Here is a 21,975-nt window from a genome sequence, read left to right on the forward strand (position 1 = left end):
GGGTGTGCAAAAATCACGCCTAGTTGAGAACTACTGTCCTAGAGCAACCACTGAGAAAATAATCCAAAGAAATACAGTTAAAAATCAACAGAAAAAAAAATGAACAGAAGAATTAGAATGATACACTAAAAATATTTAATACAAAAGAAGTCAGTAAATGAGTGTGACATAATATATACAGAAAACAAATAGAGGATGTGGAGAGAAGGTGTTAGGAAAGGTTCGGGGATTCGATCGGAGACGTAAAAGACACTTTCCACTCCAAACAAATGGACTGAAGGTATATTTTATTATATAGAGGATAGTAAAGGTGACAGTCTGCAAACAGATCCAAATAGGTCAAATATTAAGAGGGAAAAAACATCAGCCAGACTGGAAAGGGAAAACACCCACATCGGCTGAAGAGAAATGACACAAATCAACCAGAAAGAGAAACACCAGGTTAACCAAAAAGAGAACACATCAAATCAATTACTTTATATCAAATCAATTATTTCACATCAAATCAGTTACTCACAACATCCACGCCCCACTGCTGGGAGAGTCCTGTCAATCGACACGGCTGGGCAAGGATCACATATCCTGGGCAAGGCGTCCCTTCCACAGGTGGAACTCTCACCGGGGCTCAGTTTCCAGCAGTTTTTATACCATCAGTAATTTTCAGAGTAAGCAATTACAGAGTTTGCAGAGCAAGCATTTAGTGTTTCCATGCACAAATGGTTATCAGTGGCGTACGTGCACTGAGCCCCCTGGCTAACGTCCCAGCCCAGTAATTGTGTACGTGCATTGTTCTCTTTGGTTATCGTCTCAGCCCAGCACAGATGGCCAGTCCATTCCGAGCTACGACTCTCCAAGAGCCTTGAAATGTTACAACTTGCAACTCTCTCCGTGGGAGAAAGGCCAGTTCCCGGGAAAAGGCCAGTTCCCACCACACAGAAAGCAGCTTTGTATTTCTTTTTGTGCTGGTGGCTGTAGGTCAATGGAGCGGCCAAACATGGCTGTACTCATGTCAAGACATATTCGGCCGTGGCCGTCTCCATTAACCATAAGACACCATATGCACAGACAATGAACTTCGTACACAAGTACATAAGGCACATCCAAGAATCCAAAATCCAATGACTACAATAATTATAAAACTATCTCACAATAAAGGACCCAAACCCCAAGGCAACCAATCAAATAACCCTTTAGAATATGAAATGTTATTAACTTGATCTTGCAAATCATGTACAGCATCAAAGATAACATTAGATAAGATAACATTTAGGCCTAACAAATTAGCTTGCAGAAGTCCAGACCAGCCCCCATCACAGAGGGTAGCAGAAGGCAGGGTAATAGAGAAATTATAACTAGTTCTCCGTGACTGGTCAGATATAGGCTTATACTGAGAGATTGCTTGATGTTTCTGAGACCAAATTTCTCGGCCATTCATAGTCCAGGTTATAGGTCCCACTGGTGTAGAGCAGTTGGTCCAGCAGTGCAGGGTCAAAGGTCGTCCTACGGAGACATTAGTTGGTGTGTAGGTCTGCAGCAGACATGGAAGTGCAGCACAGCATAGTGAACACAGCAGGAGTATCTATTCACGCAAAGAAACAGAATTTTTAGGAACATGATATAACTGTTTATTTCCTGGATACATAACTATGAGTGTTGCAGTGGGCCCTTGGGTCACTACTTCTGCGGCACGGGGAGCCGCATTGGGTGGATGTGTCACCCACACTTTTGCTCCAGGTTTCCATCCATCTGTAGACCCAAATCCTTGCATTCCTCTTTTAGTTAATTCGCTTGGAGGTGGTCCTTGTGACACATTTGGAGTCAAGAGGGGAAGCACCAATAATTGTCCCACTCGTTCCCCAGACTCTACAGTTAGTACTGTGTCACTACCATTATATAATATAAATTTTATTTCTCCTTGGTAATCTGGATCAATGACTCCTCCCAGTACATCAATACCTTTTGCTGCCAGTCCAGAGCGTCCTTTTAACAAACCAAAGGTATTTTTGGGAAATTGTACCCCTATCCCAGTAGGGACTATAGACTGCTTCTTAGGGGGCAATTGAATAGAATGAACAGTAGATAAATCCAATCCAGCCGCTTTGGCTGTGGCACGAAAAGGCGGTTTAGCAGACTGAGTCAGGGGCCAATAGGTTAAGGTCATAAACTCATGAGTGGCGGTTGCCACTTCTGTAATCTTTGCTGGTAACAACCTTGACAGAGGAGTCTCATTAGGGCCTAGTGGCCTGTTATTTAACATATTTAGAGCATTACTTAGATGGTTGTGCCACCCCTTTAATGAGCCGTGACCGAGTTTCCTCAATTGTTGTTTAAGCAATCCATTCATTCGTTCTATGAGGCCTGCAGCTTGGGGGTAATAAGGTATATGATAAATCCATTCTATATAATTTTCCTTGGTATAGGTTTGAATCAACTTACCTGTAGAGTGGGAACCGTTGTCACTCTGAATTTGCCTTGGTGTTCCATAATATAACTTGATTATATCTAATAATTTTATGGCACTCTGTTGGGTGGCCACTTTAGCTGGCATAGCCAATAAATAACCAGAATATGTATCAACAGCAGTGCAGGCATAAGTATATCCACAAGAATTTAGCAATGGTCCAATAAAATCTATTTGCCAGGCATGGGCGGGAAATAATCCCTTTTGGATATGACCTTGGTAGGGGTGTGGAACTCCCCGTTAATTTAACTGTTGGCATAACTGACATTGTTGTACTGCAGTGGCAATATCATCATGGGTGACAAGGATTCCCCTTTGTTGTGCCCACCTGTATGAAGCTTGTTCTCCCAAGTGTCCACTCTTTTCATGGACCCATTGTGCTAAGCCTGGGTTGTGCGTTGCACGAATCTGCACCAGCTGATTAGCATGAGAATTATGCTTTCGTTCTGCAGAAATTAAAGAACTGTGAGCATCAACATGAAATACAGTAACAATCGTGTTTTGACACCATAACCATATGTCTTCCCATAATTTCTTTCCCCATATTTCTTTATCATTAATTTTCCAATCATGTTTTTTCCATTGTGGCATCCACGTTGCCAAACCTTGTGCCACTGCCCATGAATCAGTATATATATGACATTGTTGCCCCTGTTCTTGTTGAAGTGCCTGACACACCGCATAAAGTTCAGCATATTGGCTACTCATATTATCTCCGGTGGTGACAATTGTTTGTTGGGTGGATGGGTTATAGGCAACTGCTTTCCATTTCTGTGAGCCCGATATCATTTTGGCAGAACCATCCATAAACCAGGTATGTTTTTGTTGTTTTTCAGTCAATTGGTCATATGAGACACCCCATTTAACAGGAGATTCTGTTATATCAGTAATCAAATCAGGGACGGCCGCTTGAATAGCCGGAGTCACTTTGTTTAGCTCTCTGTAATCTACAGTCATTCTCCATGTCCCATCACCTTTTTTAACAGGCCAGATAGGATTATTCCAGGCTGTAGTTACTCTGCGAAGGACTTTTACAGCCAAATAATCTTCTATGGTCTCAGATATTTCTTGTTGTCCTCCAGGGATGCGATATTGTCTTTGATTGACCACTTGCGTGGCAGGTGGAATTTCTACTTTATGATGCAAACATCCCACAATTACAGCATTAATATGAAAAGACAAAGCTCTAACAGCAAATTGGTATTGTCCATCAGCCAAATTTAATGTCAATCCTTTCAGAATATCAATCCCAATTACATATTCTGGTATTGGCACAAACATAACTAGATATGTGCGCCGGGGTAGTTGCCCAATTTGCATAGAAAGATTAGTGGTAACTGCCTGGATTTCTTTTCCTCCCAATCCAGTTATCAGAATTGATGTATCTTGAAACTTAGTTGGATTCCCATAGATAAGGGTGGCCTCTGCCCCTGTATCTACAAGTGCCTTCACACTAGTTGTAGATCCATTCTTCCAAAATATTTTAATTGGTACATGTGGTCTAATATCTTTTCTTATAGTGGCACTAATCGATACAGAGGTTTGGCCTTCCCCTCAATCACGTAAGTCAGCAAGAAGAGGATCCGAGGGAGGAGGCAGTGCACTAGGTGCAGTAGGCACTGGGTTGGAAGCATTCTCTATACTGTCCCTTCTATTCACTTGTTTTACATTCAGCCCTTTTTCTTTATATAGTTTCCATAATTCTTTAGTGTCAACTCCATCAATCTGGTCTTTGGGTACTCCTGCCTGGAGTAGGGCCAAAAACATATCACCTCGAGTTATTTTATCCTTTTTAAAGAATGTTTCTCTTTTTTCCCTTCTTGGAGGGTTTTCAGTTGTCTGCCAGTCTCCCAAGTCTGCTAGCTGCATAATCTTATCTGCAAGTGTTGATATAGGGCTTTCAGTTTCATTCATGAGAAGGGTTGTAATTATTTGTTTGTATGCCGGAGGTGCAGTTTTTATCAACTTGTTTCGCACCTGGACACTTAAAGTCATTTCATTTAAAGCTTCACCACACCCCAGAAACACAGCCCGTTTCATGGTTTCTTCTCTCATCTTTTGGACACAATCTTTTAAAGTATACCATGGTCTATTAGTGTCTGGCCACATATCATCCGTGGGGTATTTATCTTGAGCTCCTTTTACTGCAAGAGCCAATAAAGTTGTACCATCAGTGTCTTGTCCACGATCATTTGGGGGATGAGTATTCATGCTCCAATCTCTGAAAGCTCCCCGTATTACTGGATCATTGGACAAAATCACAAATTTAAAAGCATCTCCTGCATCCAGATTAATTCCTGTAGCGCCCATTTCATATAGGCGAACAAGCCAGGTTATGATGGCTTCTCCAGGCTTTTGTGTAGCCCGGGCTAAAATATCAGAAATTTCTTATTGGTTAAAATCCTCAATCACATCTTTCCTTACAGGATGATTACCATCCATTTCCATCCGCCGACGGCGAAGAGGACGTGCCTCTGTGCGTTTGGGCGGTTTTTCCTCTTCCTCATAATCAGTTTCAGAATCATCATCCCAGATATCACCATCCCATGTGTCCGGGTCCCACTTAGGACCGGCCGATGCTATGGCCATATGAACTTTTCGTTCATTTATCTTTCCTCTTCTCTTTCTATATTTATATTTGGCAATACTTATAGCAGCCTTTTCTGCTATAGCTTGGTAGTTACGAGCCTGATCTCCCAGTGTATGATATTGACATTGAATCATAGCCAAGCGAGACTGCAAATCTAAATTTTCTTTTTCCGAGAGTGCCTTCTCTTTCTGTATCTTATCCCTATCTTCTATAGCCCGGCGATATTCCATTTCCAAGAGTGCCTTCTCTGTCTGTATCTTATCCCTATCTGCTATAGCCCGGCGATATTCCATTTCCAAGAGTGCCTTCTCTGTCTGTATCTTATCCCTATCTTCTACAGCCCGGCGATAAGCAGTCAACAAACATCAACCTCGCCATGCCAAAAAAGAAACATCATCTTTCTCTTTCCTTTCCACCGTCTGCAAAGCTTTGGTCACATCCAACGGTTCAAATCGTTGCAGACGAGCATCCCAAGCTTCACATAACCCTGACCTATGAGCCCACTCCCCAGCCAGAGTGCAAAAGGGAGGGTCCTCCCATCCTGGAATTTCTTCCACCTTGGCTTCAGTTACCTTTCGTTTGAATAGGAAAGGCATCTCCTTAATCGAATCCTGCTCACAGCGCCAATTATGTTAGGAGAGGTTGGGGGATTAGATCGGAGACGTAAAAGACACGTTCCACTCCAAACAAATGGACTGAAGGTATATTTTATTATATAGAGGATAGTAAAGGTGACAGTCTGCAAACAGATCCAAATAGGTCAAATATTAAGAGGGAAAAAACATCAGCCAGACTGGAAAGGGAAAACACCCACATCGGCTGAAGAGAAATGACACAAATCAACCAGAAAGAGAAACACCAGGTTAACCAAAAAGAGAACACATCAAATCAATTACTTTATATCAAATCAATTATTTCACATCAAATCAGTTACTCACAACATCCACGCCCCACTGCTGGGAGAGTCCTGTCAATCGACACGGCTGGGCAAGGATCACATATCCTGGGCAAGGCGTCCCTTCCACAGGTGGAACTCTCACCGGGGCTCAGTTTCCAGCAGTTTTTATACCATCAGTAATTTTCAGAGTAAGCAATTACAGAGTTTGCAGAGCAAGCATTTAGTGTTTCCATGCACAAATGGTTATCAGTGGCGTACGTGCACTGAGCCCCCTGGCTAACGTCCCAGCCCAGTAATTGTGTACGTGCATTGTTCTCTTTGGTTATCGTCTCAGCCCGGCACAGATGGCCAGTCCATTCCGAGCTACGACTCTCCAAGAGCCTTCAAATGTTACAACTTGCAACTCTCTCCGTGGGAGAGAGGCCAGTTCCCGGGAAAAGGCCAGTTCCCACCACACAGAAAGCAGCTTTGTATTTCTTTTTGTGCTGGTGGCTGTAGGTCAATGGAGCGGCCAAACATGGCTGTACTCATGTCAAGACAGAAGGGAACTCTCATACACTGCTGGTGGGAGTGCAAACCGGTGCAGCCACTATGGAAAACAGTATGGAGATTCCCCAAAAAATTAAGAATAGAACTACCATACAATCCAGCTATTCTACTGCTGGGTATTTATCCAAAGAACAGGAAAACACACAAACACTTAAAGATACACGCACCCCTATGTTTATTGTGGCATTATTTACCACAGCCAAGACTTGGAAGCAACCTAGATGCCCATCAAGGGACAAATGGGTAAAGATGTGGTATATATACACAATGGAATACTACTCAGCTATAAAAAAAGATGAAATCCAGCCATTTGTGGCAACATGGGTGGACCTTGAGGGTATTATGCTAAGCGAAATAAGTCAGAGGAAGAAAGTCAAATACTGTATGATCTCACTTATAAATAGAAGACAAAAACAACAACAAACAAACACATAGAGACAGAGATTGGATTGGTGGTTACCAGAGGGGACGGGGGGAGGGAGGAGGATGAAAGGGGTGAGTCACACATGTGTGTGGTTTGCAATTAGCCTTTGGGTGATGAACATGTAATCTACACAGAAATCAAAATATAATGATGTACACCTGAAATTTATATAATGTTATAAACCAATGTTACTGCAATAAAAAAAAGAAAACAAATAGTAAAGTGGCTGATTGTAAATCCAACCACATCAATAATTACTTTAAATATGAATAGACCAAACGCTCCAATCAAAAGACAGAAACTGTCAGATTTGATTAAAAAGCAAGATCCAACTATATGCTACATACAAGAGACATACATCAGATTCAAAGACACAATTAATTTGAAAGCAAAAGGATGGAAAAAGATACACCATGCAAACAGTATCCAAAAGAGAGCTGGAGTGGCTATATTAATATCAGACAAAATGGATTTTAAGTTAAGAAATAATACAAAAACAGAGAGAGACGTCATAATAATAAAAGTGTCACTACTTCAGGAAGATATAGCAAGTACAATTGCATACGCTCCAAAGAATAGAGACTCAAAATTGGTGAAGAAAAAGCTGACAGAATTGAAATGAGAAATAGAACAACTGGACAGGACATCAGTAAAAATATATAGCACCTTTCAACTTGATCTGACAATTATAGAACACTCCACCCCCTGACAGCAGAATACACATTCTTTTCAAGCACACTTAGAACATTCTCCAGGATAAAAACAACAGGATAGAAAAAGCAAGTCTCAATAAATATGAAAGGATTGAAATCATGTGAAGTATGTTTTCTGACCACAATGGAATTAAATTGGAAATCAAAAACAGTAGGAAATTTAGGAATTCCATCAATATTTGGAAATTAAACAACACACTTTTAATTAACTCATGGATCAAAGAAGAAAGTGCAAGGAAAAAGTTTTCTAAAGGGTCATAGTATCTTTTTTTTTCAGCTGAGGAAGATTCTCCCTGAGCTAACATCTGTTGCCAATCTTCCTCTATTTTGTATGTGAGCCGCCACCACAGCATGGCCAGTGATGAGTGGGGTAGGTCCGCACCTGGGCACCAAACCTGGGCCACCAAAGCAGAGTGCACTGAACTTAACCACGAGGCCACTGGGGCTGGCCCAGGTCACTCTATCTTAAGGGACCCTCTGGCTAATAAGCAGTTAATCCAGGGTTCACACAGAGGTCTCTCCCAGTCCAGAGACCAGAGCCTTGAACACTTACTTTCCTACTCAGGGTCAGGTCTTAATATGTGAGTGAAAATCCTGCAGCAAGATTCTGTTTCTCCTCCTATTCCCAATAAGATTGACTTATTAATGAAACACACACACACACAAACCCATGTGAGGGGCTCAGGAAACTCTGTTTTCCATAGAAATTCAGGGGTTCGTTTTCTCCCCAGGAGAAAGCAAGAGATGACAGAAAAGAATGTAATGTCAGATTTAATGGGGGCCGGCCCTGTGGCTTGGTGGTTAAGTGCGCGCGCTGCGATGCTGGTGGCCCGGGTTTGGATCCCGGGTGCGCATCGAGGCACCACTTCTCCGTTCATCCTGAGGCCGAGTCCCACATACAGCGACTAGAAGGATGTGCAGCTACGACATACAACTATCCACTGGGGCTTTGGGGGGAAAAAGTAAAATAAATAAAATCTTTAAAAAAAAAAAAGATTTAATGGAATGTCCAAATCACAAGTAATGATATTATTCCATTAGTCTATCATCTGAAATGTCTCATATCAGAGAATGAATTATTACTTAACTAGGTGTTCAAACGGTACTTCAGAAGGACCCATTCATAATACATCACAATATTCTCAAACTGTGAATGTGGGTCACCTTGGCATTTTCTTTGTCCTGCTTTTCACTGCAGCTATTTCTCAAAGCCAGAGCACTCAGTGTCAGCACTAAATGTCCTCGGTCGGAGAGGGAGGCACAGGCCCACGTTAGGCACATTTACAAAGTCAGGATGGAGTGATCCTCTCCTCAACCCCTGGATTAGGCCCTGCAAGTCAAAGTGGATATAGGATTCAGGAGGCGGTTTTGTGCCTGCTCAGGAGCACGGGCTTTGGAGTTAGACGCACTGGGTTTGAGTCCTGGCTTTTTTGCTAACTGTGTGCCCTGGGCAGCGAATCACTTAACCTCTCTGAGCCCATTTCCTCTCATCTGCAAACTAAGGATGATGAAATCTACTTTACAGGGCTGCAGGGAGGAGAATGAGATGACACGTGTCAAGTTCTTAGAAGAGGGCCTGGTGTATACAAATGATTAGTAAGTGCCGGGATTAGTGTGTGGCAGAAATGGTGTCAGGGCTTTGATTTCTGGGTTCCCAGTCCAGCATCCTGACCCCTTTATCTTCCCCCACTCATCCCAACCTTTATTAATCTCCCACCTTCCAGTTGCTCAGTCCCCAAATCTTGAATCCTTTTTCTTTTACTCCCCACATCTAACCCATCAGCAAATCCTGCCTGTTCTACCCTCAAAATACATCCAGAATCTAGCCACATCTCACCACACTACTGGCTCCCACTAGCCCAAGCCACAGTCTAAGCCCCCATCATCTTTCACCCCCTGACTGGTCTCGTTGTTTCTACCTTTACTCCCTTGTAGCCCAGCAACCAGAGGGATCACTTTCTGCTTCCGCTCGACACCCTCTGAAGAAAACAGTTTGACAGTTCCTGAACCTGCGGCCAGGGTGCATCCTGAGACAATAGTGGCTCCTTGACCCAGAAAGGATGAGAGAAACTGAAAGTACAGGGAGGAAATTGGGTTTGGGACCGGAGGGCTAGGCCACCAGCTTCTTCAGGGCACTCAGAGCAGCACTTACCTCCAGCGGGCCTCCAGAGACAGGACGTAGAACCACAGCCCAGGCTCGAAGGCCCAGAGGGAGAGCAAGGCTTCCCTTTCTTCCTGGGCTTCTGCTCACTGAACACCGGTGTTGTCTCCAGCAGCTGCCCCTGTCCCCCCAGCACCAAAGGATAGAGAAAGGGAAAGTGGCTTCACCAGTTTCCTGTGAACCAACAGGCCAGTTTAATCAAAGTCCACAGCATACAGTTATATGGAAAGGCCTGGCTGCACCTGTACCATGCACTGCTGCTGCTTTTGTTTTTAAACAGCCTTATTGAGGTATATTTGATATATACCAACAATTGCACGTTTTTAATGTATACAGTTTGATGAGTTTGGACGTATGCATACACCTGCAAAACCATCACCACAATCAAGGTAATAGACATATCCATTACCTCGAAAACTTTCCTTGTGTCTCTTTGTTTTTTGTTTTGTTTTGTTTTTGTGGTAAGAACACTTAACCTGAGATCCACTCTCTTAACAAATTTTTAAGTATGTAATGCAGTATTGTTGACAATAATCACTACGCTGTACAGCAGATCTCTAGAACTAATTCATCTTGCATGAGTGAAACTTTATACCAATTGAACAACAACTCTCCATTTCCCCCTCCCCCTGACCCCTGGTATCCACGGTTCTATTCTCTGCTTCTACAAGTTTGACTATTTTAGGTACCTCATCTAAGTGGAACTGTTCAGTATTTGTCTTTCTGTGACTGGCTTATTTCACTTAGCATAACATCCACAGGTTCATCTGTGGAATCTCTAAGAGATATCTGCACTCCCATGTTCATTGCAGCCCTATTCACAATAGCCAAGTTATGGAAACAACCTAAATGTCCGTCGATAGATAAACAAAGAAAATGTGGTGTATACATACAATGGAATATTACTCAGCCTTATAAAGAAGGAAAGAAACATCATGGGCTTCTGAGGGGAGGGTAGGCTGCCTGTAGAGGAGGAAGAACATGGAGGTTGAGAAGCAGTGTACAGAAAGACTAAAACATCCATCTCAGTGGCCAGTGGGGGCTGGGTTACTTTGGAGTTGGGGGAGAAATGGTGTAAAGGAACACGGGAGAGGAGAGTATTAAGGGCCCAGAGAAGAAATCAGAGTAACTAAGGACTTTAGAAGTTCTAATTACTCTAAGGAATTGATGAGCCTTGTGACTAGGTTTTCCTCATGTTTCAGTTAGTTACTACAGAATAACAAATCACCCCAAAACTCAATGACTTTAAACAATAAGAATTTATTATTGCCCACAAGTCTACTGGTCATTTGGGTGGTTCTTTTAGTCTTGACTGAGCTCATTTATGCAACTGTTATCAGCTGCTGGATCTGCTGTTCATGGCTGGGCTATCTCCCATGTTTGGGCAGGTCTGCAGGCTGGTGGTGGCCTAGAACAGAGACTCCTGGTCTGCCTCCTATGTGCTCTATTATCCTCTGGTAGGTGGTGGTAGAGGCCCCAGAGAGAGAGAACATAAGTATTCCAGGCCTCTGGAGACCTAAATGGACATAGTTGTCATTGCTGCCACATTCTGTTGGCCAAAGCAAGTTGAGAGGCCAAACTCAGAGTCAGTAAAGGAGGATACTACCAAAGGTGAGGATACAGGGAGTGGTGAAAAATTGGGGCCATAATCAATCTACCATACCATACCAGCCCCAACTTCAAATCTGCCACTCCACTGTCAGAAGGGCTCAGAGAATGACAGAATGATTAAGACTTTGGGATCCGCCAGACTTGGATTCAAATCTGCTTCCTTGTCTGAGTTTATTCGTGCAAGTTACTTAACCACTCTGGCCTCGTGTTCCTCATCTGTAAAATGAGAATAATAATCTTTCTCCCTCAGGGCTATGAGGATGAAATGTCATGACTTGTGAAAAGGCTCTGCCCAGCCCATAACAAGTGTGCAAGGATTGGCAGCAGGTATTATAACATATGAGGCTGAAAGCCTGGCTCCTGAGTGATGGGAGATCCCAGAGAAACCCTACGTGCCCCTCTTTCCTCCAGGCTTTAAGTGGGATGTGGAGGGTGGGAAGGAGACGAGGAGGGAAAGGATGAGACAGGTAAGGGGATGGGGTGGGGAGGGTTGGTGTGGTGAAAAGAACTGTGCATGGCCTCAGGAGAGACTTGAGGAAAGCAGAGGTCACTTCCACCAGTCACAAAGGCCCTGCAGTAAGACCATCTCCAGGCATTTGTCAAGTAAGGAAGAAAACAGAGATGATCCTCTCCAGGGAACAGGCAAGAAAGAACGGGGTGATTCATTAATTCATCAAGTCAGCTCAACTACTCCAGGAAAGGGGTCTTTTGTCATTCTCACCTAACAATGAAGGGGTTGTAGCCTTTCACTTGACTGGCTTCTGCACACATCTTTTTGAGTGTTTGCATGTGACAGACAGATAAAGACGTGTACTCAGAAGAAAATAACTTGTTTTCACAACAAGGCTAAAAGGAACCAAGAGACCATTTGGTTTACCTCCTCATTTCACAGATAAGCCAACTGAGGCCAATGAGGCCAAATGGCTCAACCCAGTTCACACAGCCAGTTAGTGAGCCTGGACTAGAACACAGGTGTCCTGCTTCCCTTGACACCAACTGAAAGTTCAGATTTCCAAAACCACACGTAGGTTGAATAATTCGCTAAAAAGAATCATAGAACTCATTGAAAGCTATTACACTCACAGTTATAGTTTATTTCAGGGAAAGGATACAGATCAAGATTAGCCAAAAGAAGAGACACATAGGGTAGATTCTGACAGAGTTCCAAATACAAAGCTTCCATTGTCTTCAGAATGCACTACCCTCCCATTATTGATATCGACATGCGACAATATGCATGGAGTGTGGCCAACAAGGGAAGCTCACCCAAGGTTCAGTGTCTTGATTTTTTATTGGGGCTTCATTACATAAGTATGATTTATTGTCCACGGGATTGAACCCAGTCTCCAGCCCCACCTCACTCCCTAGAGGTCAGGCTGATATCACCTGGCCTAGGCAGCCCAGCATGAGTCACCTCCTTAGCATAAACTGTCTGACGTGGGCTAAGGGCCCACCATAAATAACAAAGGCACTCCTATCATTTGAAAAGTTCCAAGAGTTTAAAGCCTACCTCCCAAGAACAAGGGACAAAGGCCAGACTTCTTTGGGCAGGGCCAAATTTTTTACTACACACCTTTCACCTGCATATGCCTTATAAAGACAGTTACAATGAAAAATAAAAACAGCTGTCCTGAGAGTATACTAGGTGCCGGACACTGTACACATATTTTGTCTAATTCTCACAACAACTTGGCAAAGTTGATGTTATTTAGTCCCATTTTACAGATAGGAAAACTGAAGCTCATAACGTTGCCCAAAGTTTTAGAGCTGGAAAGTAACAGATTTGACCATATTGACACAGCATACTCCTTGGGTCTTTAGATCCATGTTCATTCATTCATTCATTCTACAAACATTTATTCAAGCCTACTACGGGCCAGTAACCATTCTAGGTGCTGAAGATACGACAAAGAACAAAATAGACAAAAATCCCACTCGCTGGGAGTTGATATTCAAACGGGAGAGACAGACAATAAGCAAATAAATATGTAAAATATATAGTGTTTTGTATGGTGATATTGCTATGGAAAAAAAATAGAGCAATGTGTGTACTTTGTTTGAACCTTTATTCAAATACATCAACTATAACAAGACATCTTTGAGACAAATGGAAAATTTGAATGTGGACTGGTATTATATGACACTACTGATTTTGTTAGATTCAATGATGGCATGGAGACTCTGTTTCCAAAAAAAGTACTTATCTATTAAAGAGGCAGACTGAATTATTTATGGATAAAATAAAATAAGATTGCAAAAATGTTGCTAATTATTGATGCTGGATGACACATGAGGAAAGGCTTTTATACTATTTTTTCTAATTTTGTATATGTTTGACATTTTCGTTAGTATAAAGTTGTTTTTTTTTTTAAAGTGATGGATAGTGGTGCCAAATAGGATGTGTAAGGAGTAATAAAAGACCAAGTAGGTGGTTCAGGGAAGGCTTCAGGAAGAAGGTGACAATGGAGCAAAGACTTGAAGGAGATGGGGAAGAGACCTATGTGAATCTCTGGGAAAGAACATTGCAGGCAGAAATGGGAGCCAGTGTAGAGCCCTGAGGTGAGGTGTGTGCCTGGCATGTTCAAGGAATAAGAAGTCAATGACTGGAAAGGGATGACCACTGGGTAAAATAGTAGGAGGAGGGGTCAGAGAGCTAACAGGGTGAGTGGGGAGGAAAGGAAATGCATACAGGGCCATATCCAACAAAGAATTTATACCCAAACTATACAAGAATATTTGCAAACCAATAAGAAAAATGCAGGCAACCCAATAGAAAAATGGGCAAAAGACTTGAACAGGCACTTCACAGAAGAGGAAATGGCCAATAAGCATATGAAAAGGTGTTCTACTGCATTAGGCATCAGGGAAATGCAAATTAAAACCACAACGCTACACCACTACACACCCACAGACAGGTTAAAATTAAAAGACAGGCAATGCTAAGTATCAGAGAGAAAACAGAACTCTCATCCACTGCTGGTGGGTGTATTAACTGGCACAAACAGTGTCTACTAAAACCAAAAATATGCATACATTTTAAGTAATCAATTCCATTTCTAGATACATATCCAACAGAAAACCATGTAAATGTCTGCCAAAGACTGGAACAGAATGTTCAGAACAGCGCTATTCTCAACATCCCCAAACTGAGAACTACCCAAATGCCTAGTAACAGCAAAATGGATAAACAACGGGTTACTATACAGCATTTAGAATAACAAAGTAAACAATATGGATGAATCTCACAAAAATAGTGAGCAAAGGAAGCAGACACAATGGATTTAACACTGTGCGATTCCATTTATGTAAAGTTCAAAAACAAGCAAAACTAATCTACACCATTTGAAGACAGAATGGTGGTCACCACTGCGGAGAAAGTGACTGGAAAGAGGGGTTGGGGGATTTGGGGGAGCTGGGAATGTCCTGTTTCTTGATCTGGTTGCTGGTTAAGCGCGTGAGTTCAATGTGTGAACAGCCACCAAGCAACACGCTGATGATTTGTGTACTTTTCTGTATCTGTATTATATTTCAAGGAAACATTTAAAAAAAAAATCATGTAGGGACGTCTTGGTTCCCTCCACTGAGCTACCAGTGACATGTCCAACATTCAGACACCAACCCTCCTACCCTGTGCTGAATAAAAGGACACAGAGCATGGATTGTTGGTTTAAAAGAGTAGAAGAGACGCTGTCTCAGCTCACAGCTGCAACCTCTACAGTTAAAGATACTGAAACTGACAGAGCGCGTTCTCTGGCTCCTGGAAGGGAGGAATCGACTCCTAAGAACTGGGGCAAAACTGTAAATAAGAAAATATGACAAGAACTATCTTCTTTTCAGCTTTATAGATGTTAATAATGTACCTTATTGTATCTTATGCAACAGAACGTTTTCACACAGTATCATAATGCCAGTGAACCTGTGGCATCGTTTTGAGACCAATCATTTAGAGTTTAAAGAAAAAGGAATTGAATATACTAAGTGCAGACATTATGAGCTCTTTAAAAGCCAAAAATTATTATAGCTTTTCAAATTAGGAATGAAAAGTCACTGAAGAAAACTAGAGGCTTCAATTTTCAATAAGATAAATATTGATAGCCATTTTTGATTGATAGCCAACCCACACAAACAAAAAGCTCTCTGGGGTCCTCAATAATTTTTTTAAAAGAGTAAAGGGTCTCGAGACCAAAAAGTCACAGAGAAAATCACTGTGGATTATCACTTGTTGTGAAAATCACTTGTTGATAGTTCTGTTTCTTCCTATAACTTCATAGGGAGCTACTGTTTTGGAATTCCAAGAACCATATAAGTCCCTGGTGGGCCTATGTTATCAGTCCTTCTAGCGCAGGAAGCTAATTTGTGGTGACCTGAGGGACTTTGACCAAAGTCAGCTTGTTTCCTCCTTGGCATTTTGGGCTATTTTGGTTGTGGGTTTTTTGTTTTTGTTTTTTTTTACTTTTTCTCATTTCTTCTTTTATCTTTACTTTTATCAATTTTTTCTTTATTCTTTTTACTCGATTTTTTCTTTTTTAATTTAGTTTGAGGTGATTTGGACCAAGCGTCTCACCAGCTTTTCCCAAATGTAAACCGACCTTAGGGCACCTTGACTCCTAGCGCGGCAGGACGTCCAACACGCTGCGGGCCTCTCGGCCATCTCTGCTGAGGAGAGGCTCATAGCCACGAGGTCTCCTCGAGACCATCGGCGAGGGTAACTCGGCTACGGTGAAGGTGGCCCAGCACATCCTGACTGGGAAAGCGAGAGCCATGAAGGTCACTTAAGACTTAATGAGACTCAACCATTCCAGCCTCCAGAGACTGTCCCACAGCAGGAATCCCGGAGGCTTAGATCACCCAAATATTGTTCAATATTTGAAGTGACGGGGGCTGAGGAAACTCTCTGCCTTGTTAGGAAGGACGCTAGTGGAGGAGAGCTGTCTGAGTCCCTAGTGGCTCATGGCAGTAGGAAAGACAAGAGGCTGAAGGCAAATGCCAGCAGATAGTGTCTGCTGTGCAAACTGTCACCAGAGTGTATTGTCCGTAGAGATTTAAAGGCAGAAAACCTGCTTGTGGACGCTGCCATGAGCATCAAGCTCGCACACTTCAGCAACAAATTCACCCTTCACAACAAGCTGGATACCTTCTGTGGCAGTCCCTCTCAACCGGGCCCCGGAACTCTTCCAGGGTCAAAGTATGACCCAGTGGATACATGAAGTCTCGAAGTCGTCCTCTATACACTGCTCGATGGATTCCTGCCTTTCCATGATAAAAACTTCTAAGAGCTGTGGGAGCTGGTACTGAGCAGAATGTTACATTCCCTCCTACATGTTCATGGAATGTGAAAATCTGTTTAAGAAATTTCTGATTCTCGATGAGAAATAAGAGCAAATCATGAAGGATCCAAGGATTATTGTGGGTCATGAATATGAGGAACTAAAGCCCAACGTGGAGCCACTCCCCTGACTACAAGGACCCCCCGCAGACTGAATTCATGGTGTCCGTGGGTTACACATGGAAAGAGAGATCCAGGACTCACTGATAGGCCAGGAATACGAGGTAACGGCCACATATCTGCTCCCGGGTTGTGGGAGCTCTGAGCAGAGGGCACCCCACCACCCTGAAGCCTCAGCCTGCAGCTGATCTGACAAGAGCAGGAGGAGGAGCTCAGGGGCTCTGCCAACCGCAAGCAGCACAGCCTCAGCAGCCTGCCATTCACACCTCTAATGGCTACTCTAAGAGTACTCAGAGGAGCGACACAGGGCCTGGGGAGGGTCAGGGGACAGGGCGGAGGGCCACAGCACAGCCAACATGCCTGCCAGCCCCCTACCCGGACCGCAGGGGAAGAAGACCACCCCTGTCCCCCCTGCCCACAGCGAGCTCTCCCCCAGCACAAATCAGAGCAGGAATGCCCCACTTTGGGAGGGATCCAGCACCGGCCAGGCCTCCAGGCAGAGCGGCACAGACGTCCTAACCGTGCCGGGTCCGGGCCGCCCGGCTTCTGCTTCTGCCCCAGTCTCCCCGGCCCGCCCGCAGCAGGAACCCAGGTGGGCCTCTGGGCTGCGCCCCTGCGGGTCCCTGTGAGGAGCGAGGCCAGCGCGGCCCCCCTGCCCACAGCGTCAGCAGCCGCGGGGGAGCCCGGCGGCGAGAGGGAACCGCGCCCACGCCGGGCAGCCCCGACCCGGCCCAGAGCCAGAGATTTTGCGCTAACGCGAGACCCCAGCCCCTCCCCATGGCCACGGCCACGGCCGGCAGGGGCCGCTGGTAGCTTCTCCAGGAAGTTCAAGATCAGATCTACAGAAGAAATCTTTTTCCGAGGTTCGCCGGAAGGAACCTGAATGAACCTGAAGGCAAGGCCAGAGGGCGGACGCTCCACCCTCACGCGGTGGACAGGGAGGCGGGGATGACGCACGAAGCAGCTTCCGTGGCCAAGCCGGCTCCCCGCGCTTCAGGCGGAGGACGCAGACCCCGCTCCCCGGAGCCCGGAGACGACGCGGGGCCGGCGGCGTCCCCGCGGGCAGCGCCAGCGCGGCTGGGGCAGGACTCGCCGCTGCGCGGGCGGCGCGGCCAGGAGGACTCGGGCGGGGAGGGGGCGGCACACTCCGGGGCGGCCCCCCGGGTCCGCGTAAACGCGGCTCCCGCACCTCCACGGCCTGCGGGAGCGTCGCCTCCGGGAGAACCACCGCCGGCGCACAGGAGAGGCCGCTCCAGCCGCGTGCCGTGCTCCGCCCGCCGGGGCCAAGCCGCAGCCCGGCGCGTGTTCCCCGAGCCCTGCTCTCTCGGCGGCCTGTCTCCCTCTTCTCTTCCGCCTGGTGAGGGAGGCGAGGTGGCTCTGTAAGATAAACAAACACAATCCCAGTGAGGACAGACAGAGGCTGTTGACTCAGGGCTCGTGGAGCGCGGAGTCGGCCACCATCACTTGCGTTTGGCAGAGACGCCGGGCAGGCAGGGCGTGGGAGAGCTTTCTAGTGAGAAGGGAAGGCTCCACGGGTGCTGACGAGGCTGTTGGCGAGCGGCCACCTTCCTCCCTGCTCCGCTGGGGCAGCGGAGACTGGAGCTGTGGGTTTCCCAGGAGGGCGGCTCGGGCAGGAACCCGCTCAGGCTGGGCGGTGGCGGTCCATCAGGCCCTCCCCAGGCCCACCGCCACCTCTGCCCCCTCCCCTCCTTCCCCTCCAGGCAAAGCGCCAGCGCTGACCTCAGGCGCCTGGGCAGGTGGGGCTGGCGCTGCTCTGGGGCTGCAGAGGTGAGGGTGGGAGGTTCCGGCCTCCTCCCACCCTGAGCCCCCTGCCCTCCCTCCTTCTCCAAAGCTGGGCATTTCAAGGTGCTGTGCAAGGGGCACTTGTCCCCCTCCTCAAGTCTGTGCGATCACCTCCCCCACCGCCCTCCAGGGCTGGGAGTGTGGAGGGGACTGCAGGGCCAATAGGCTCCTCTGGGGTCCCCTGGGCTATCTGTCTCCCTGGTGACAGGAACACCGAGCATCCTCCATTCTAGGAGAGCCTTTGTCTGAGAGCACCCACTACCCGCCATCCTCCTCCCTCTGCTTCCCCTTGGTTGGCTCTGATCTGGACACAAGCTAGTTCCACTGCAGTGACCTTGTCCCACCCCACCCTGCTGCCGCATCTCTCTGTCTCCCTAGCCTGACAGCATCACCCATCCTTGGGCTGGGGGACAGGCGGGGCAAAATAGCACCTGCCTGCTAACCTCACCGCTGGTGTCGGAAAGGCTGGTTATGGGCACTGGCTGGTGGTGGCTGCAGCATCCCTCGATTTATTTCTCTGCTGTCTCTGTTCTTGAGAAATTGGGGCTCAGACCAGAAGCTTCCCTTCCCTCCACTCCCTATCCTGTCCCTGTGGAACAGCCTGGATACTCTGAGGTATCCAGAAGAGTGTGGCTTTGTTCCTAAAGGAGGTGGGGGCAAGGGCACCCCATCAAGTGGCCCCTCCCCCTCCAGCATCCGCTCCTGCTCTTAGTCTCTCCTAGGGATCAAGCACATAGTAAAGAGAATGTATGAGTTGGGGGAGGAAACTTTTAGGCCCCTATAAAAACTTTTAATCTGAGAGGAATGGGGAGACACTGGAGAGTTTTCACAGAGAATTGACATAAGCTGACTTATGATTTAACAGGATCCCTGTTTGATAAAGCATTTAGGGGAACAAGGGCAGAAGTAGGAAATATTGCCGTAATCCAGGCAAGGGGCGATGGTAGATTGGACCGGGGTCATGGAGTGTGTCCCTGTAACTGGCAGCTTGTACCTGCTGAATTAGCAGTCAGCAGGCCTGACTTCTGATGGTCCTCCAGCAGGGCTCTCTCTGCCTCCCAGGCTCAGTATGGCCTTCCATCCTCTTCTCTCAATCTCTTCTCCCAGCTAATACCAGAAGATTCAAGTAGCAGAGGCCAAAGGGAGTAACATAAGATGTAAGTTAATAAGTATGGAACTAAAGGAGAGATGACACAGAGGGAGAGAAGGCTATCCATTCATGAGTCTTAGCTGCAAGCAACAGAAACCAACTCAGACTGATTTTGACAGAAAAGGAATTTGTGATAATGATATTGGGTAGATCACAAAATTGCCAATATAGATGGAGAGCCAGTTTCTCCACTGATCACAAGATCAATGCCCACTACCACATGGCACAACTCATCAAGTATGGACATCCCTACCACCACCAGCAAGCAAAAGACACTACAGCTTGTACCAGCAACCCCTCTAGCACTGTACCCTGAATACCACCCCTAGCCCTGTTGTCTCTACTGCCCTAGGAACTCAATCTGAGTGGAGGCTCCCAGTCCCTATCTCCTTCAGTCACTGGCTCCTGATTCCAAGTCAAATAAGTCACTTTACCATGCCCCAGCTGCAAGGGAGTCTAGGAAAGCAAGAGTTTGGCATTTTTATCTCCCACTGGGTGAGGCAACCTCTGCATCCCACTATGGCTAATAAGGTTGGGAAAATACCAAATATACAAGGGATTGCAGATGCAAAGCAGACTTAAAAAAACCAAAACAATAGCCAGCCCTGATTCCCTAGTGGTTAAAGTTTGGCATGCTCCGCTTCCACAGCCCGGGTTTATTCCCATGTGTAGAAGCACACCACTTGTCTGTCAGTAGCCATGCTGTGGCAGCGGCTCACATAGAAGAACTAGAAGGACTTAAAACTAGAATATACAACTATGTACTGCGGCTTTGGGGAGGAAAAAAAAAAGGAAGATTGGCAAAAGATGTTAGCTCAAGGCAAATCTTTCCCAGCAAAAAAAACATAATATATACACACAAGTGTCCATAAGAAAAAGTATATCACATGGGGATCAGTGAATGTCCCATGATTATAAAATTACCAGACTGATTTCCATCTGTGGCTCTAATCTACAGTACCAGAAGGAAATTCCAAGAGAAAAATTACTCTACTGAAGGAACCACCTTAAATGAAAACACTTGTTTGGATATTTGTTTAAATATTATTGTCAACAGCATGACAAAATTTTTATAAAACAATGTTTATGATAGATAGACAAATCTTGACAGTATCATTTGACACCCCCCTTATCCAGCTGTAACTAGAGCTCAATAAACTGTTGGAATTCCCAGGTATTCAAACAAATAAATTACCTTTTCAATTCTAGTTAGTTTTAGATGAGTTTCTGTCACTTGCACCCAAGAGAATCTGGAATAAACAAACAACTATTTGAATAAAATTGGCACTTAACATTTGTTGTTTCTATTTGTTTGGACTACAGACATAAATGGACTTATGTGAGACTACTTTTTGTGTGTGTGTGAGGAAGATTAGCCCTGAGCTAATACCCGTGCCCATCTTCCTCTACTTTATATGGGACATATAGCACGGCTTGACAAGCGGTGCTTCAGTCTGCGCCCAGGATCTGGACCTGTGAACCCCAGGCTGCCAAAGCAGAGCGTGGGAACTTAACCACTACGCCACTGGGCCGGCCCCAATGTGAGAATACTTTTAAGTCATATCAGAAGGAAATGGGGAATAAAAAAATGGAAATAATTGTAGATTTATTTTTATAACCCTCCATCTGTGACAGCTTTGATGAATTTTATTTTCTTTACAATTTTTTTCTTAGGTTTTAAGGTTTAGTTTTTCTTAATTTGTGTAAGTGGGACAAAAGCACATTTAACAAAAAAGAAGAAAGGGGTCCTACTGTATTTTGAAAAATTTTCAAGTTCCTAAGGCAGGAAGAAGGCAGGAAGCAGGAAGCTTCCTAAGAACCTAAGGCAGGTTCTATTTGTTCCTGGAAAGGAATGAAATTTGACATTGATTTAATGTCAATGTGTGAAAGAATAGATTTTAAAACAAGTTATTTACAAAATATGAAGGGAAAAGGAGTAAGGGAGATTAAATCTGTGATTAAGGGGCCGGCTCCGTGGCTTAGCGGTTAAGTGCGTGCGCTCTGATGCTGGCGGCCCGGGTTCGGATCCCGGGCACGCCCCGAGGCACCACTTCTCCGTCCAACGCGAGGCCGAGTCCCACGTACAGCAACTAGAAGGATGTGAACCTATGACATACAACTATCTACTGGGGCTTTGGGGGGAAAAAAATGAATAAATAAAATCTTTAA

The 21,975-nt window shown here is 45.2% G+C and overlaps 1 protein-coding gene across 1 annotated transcript; it reads right to left on the bottom strand.

Moving 5' to 3' along the window:
- Nucleotides 1–278: 278 nt before the first annotated feature.
- On the bottom strand, nucleotides 279–5,432 carry LOC147916869 (uncharacterized). Its single transcript, XM_087432275.1, has 2 exons — nucleotides 2,790–5,432; nucleotides 279–1,579 (listed from the first exon to the last, which is right to left on the bottom strand). Exons 1-2 carry the CDS (start codon nucleotides 3,779–3,781, stop codon nucleotides 1,501–1,503), a joined length of 1,071 nt encoding a protein of 356 aa, XP_087288401.1. The 5' UTR covers nucleotides 3,782–5,432; the 3' UTR covers nucleotides 279–1,500.
- Between the last annotated feature and the right edge of the window lie 16,543 nt (nucleotides 5,433–21,975).

The sequence above is a fragment of the Ceratotherium simum genome, chromosome 6 (assembly GCF_057802395.1).
Source record: "Ceratotherium simum simum isolate JZ-2026a chromosome 6, ASM5780239v1, whole genome shotgun sequence".
In the NCBI taxonomy this organism is placed as follows: Eukaryota; Metazoa; Chordata; class Mammalia; order Perissodactyla; family Rhinocerotidae; genus Ceratotherium; species Ceratotherium simum.

Coding starts and splice junctions, on each gene's coding strand:
- LOC147916869 (XM_087432275.1), bottom strand. CDS start 3,781: ATGCAAATTGGGCAACTACCCCGGCGCACATATCTAGTTATGTTTGTG. Junction 1,580..2,789: donor GGAGAACAAGCTTCATACAG/GTGGGCACAACA, acceptor TTGCGTGAATAG/ATACTCCTGCTGTGTTCACT.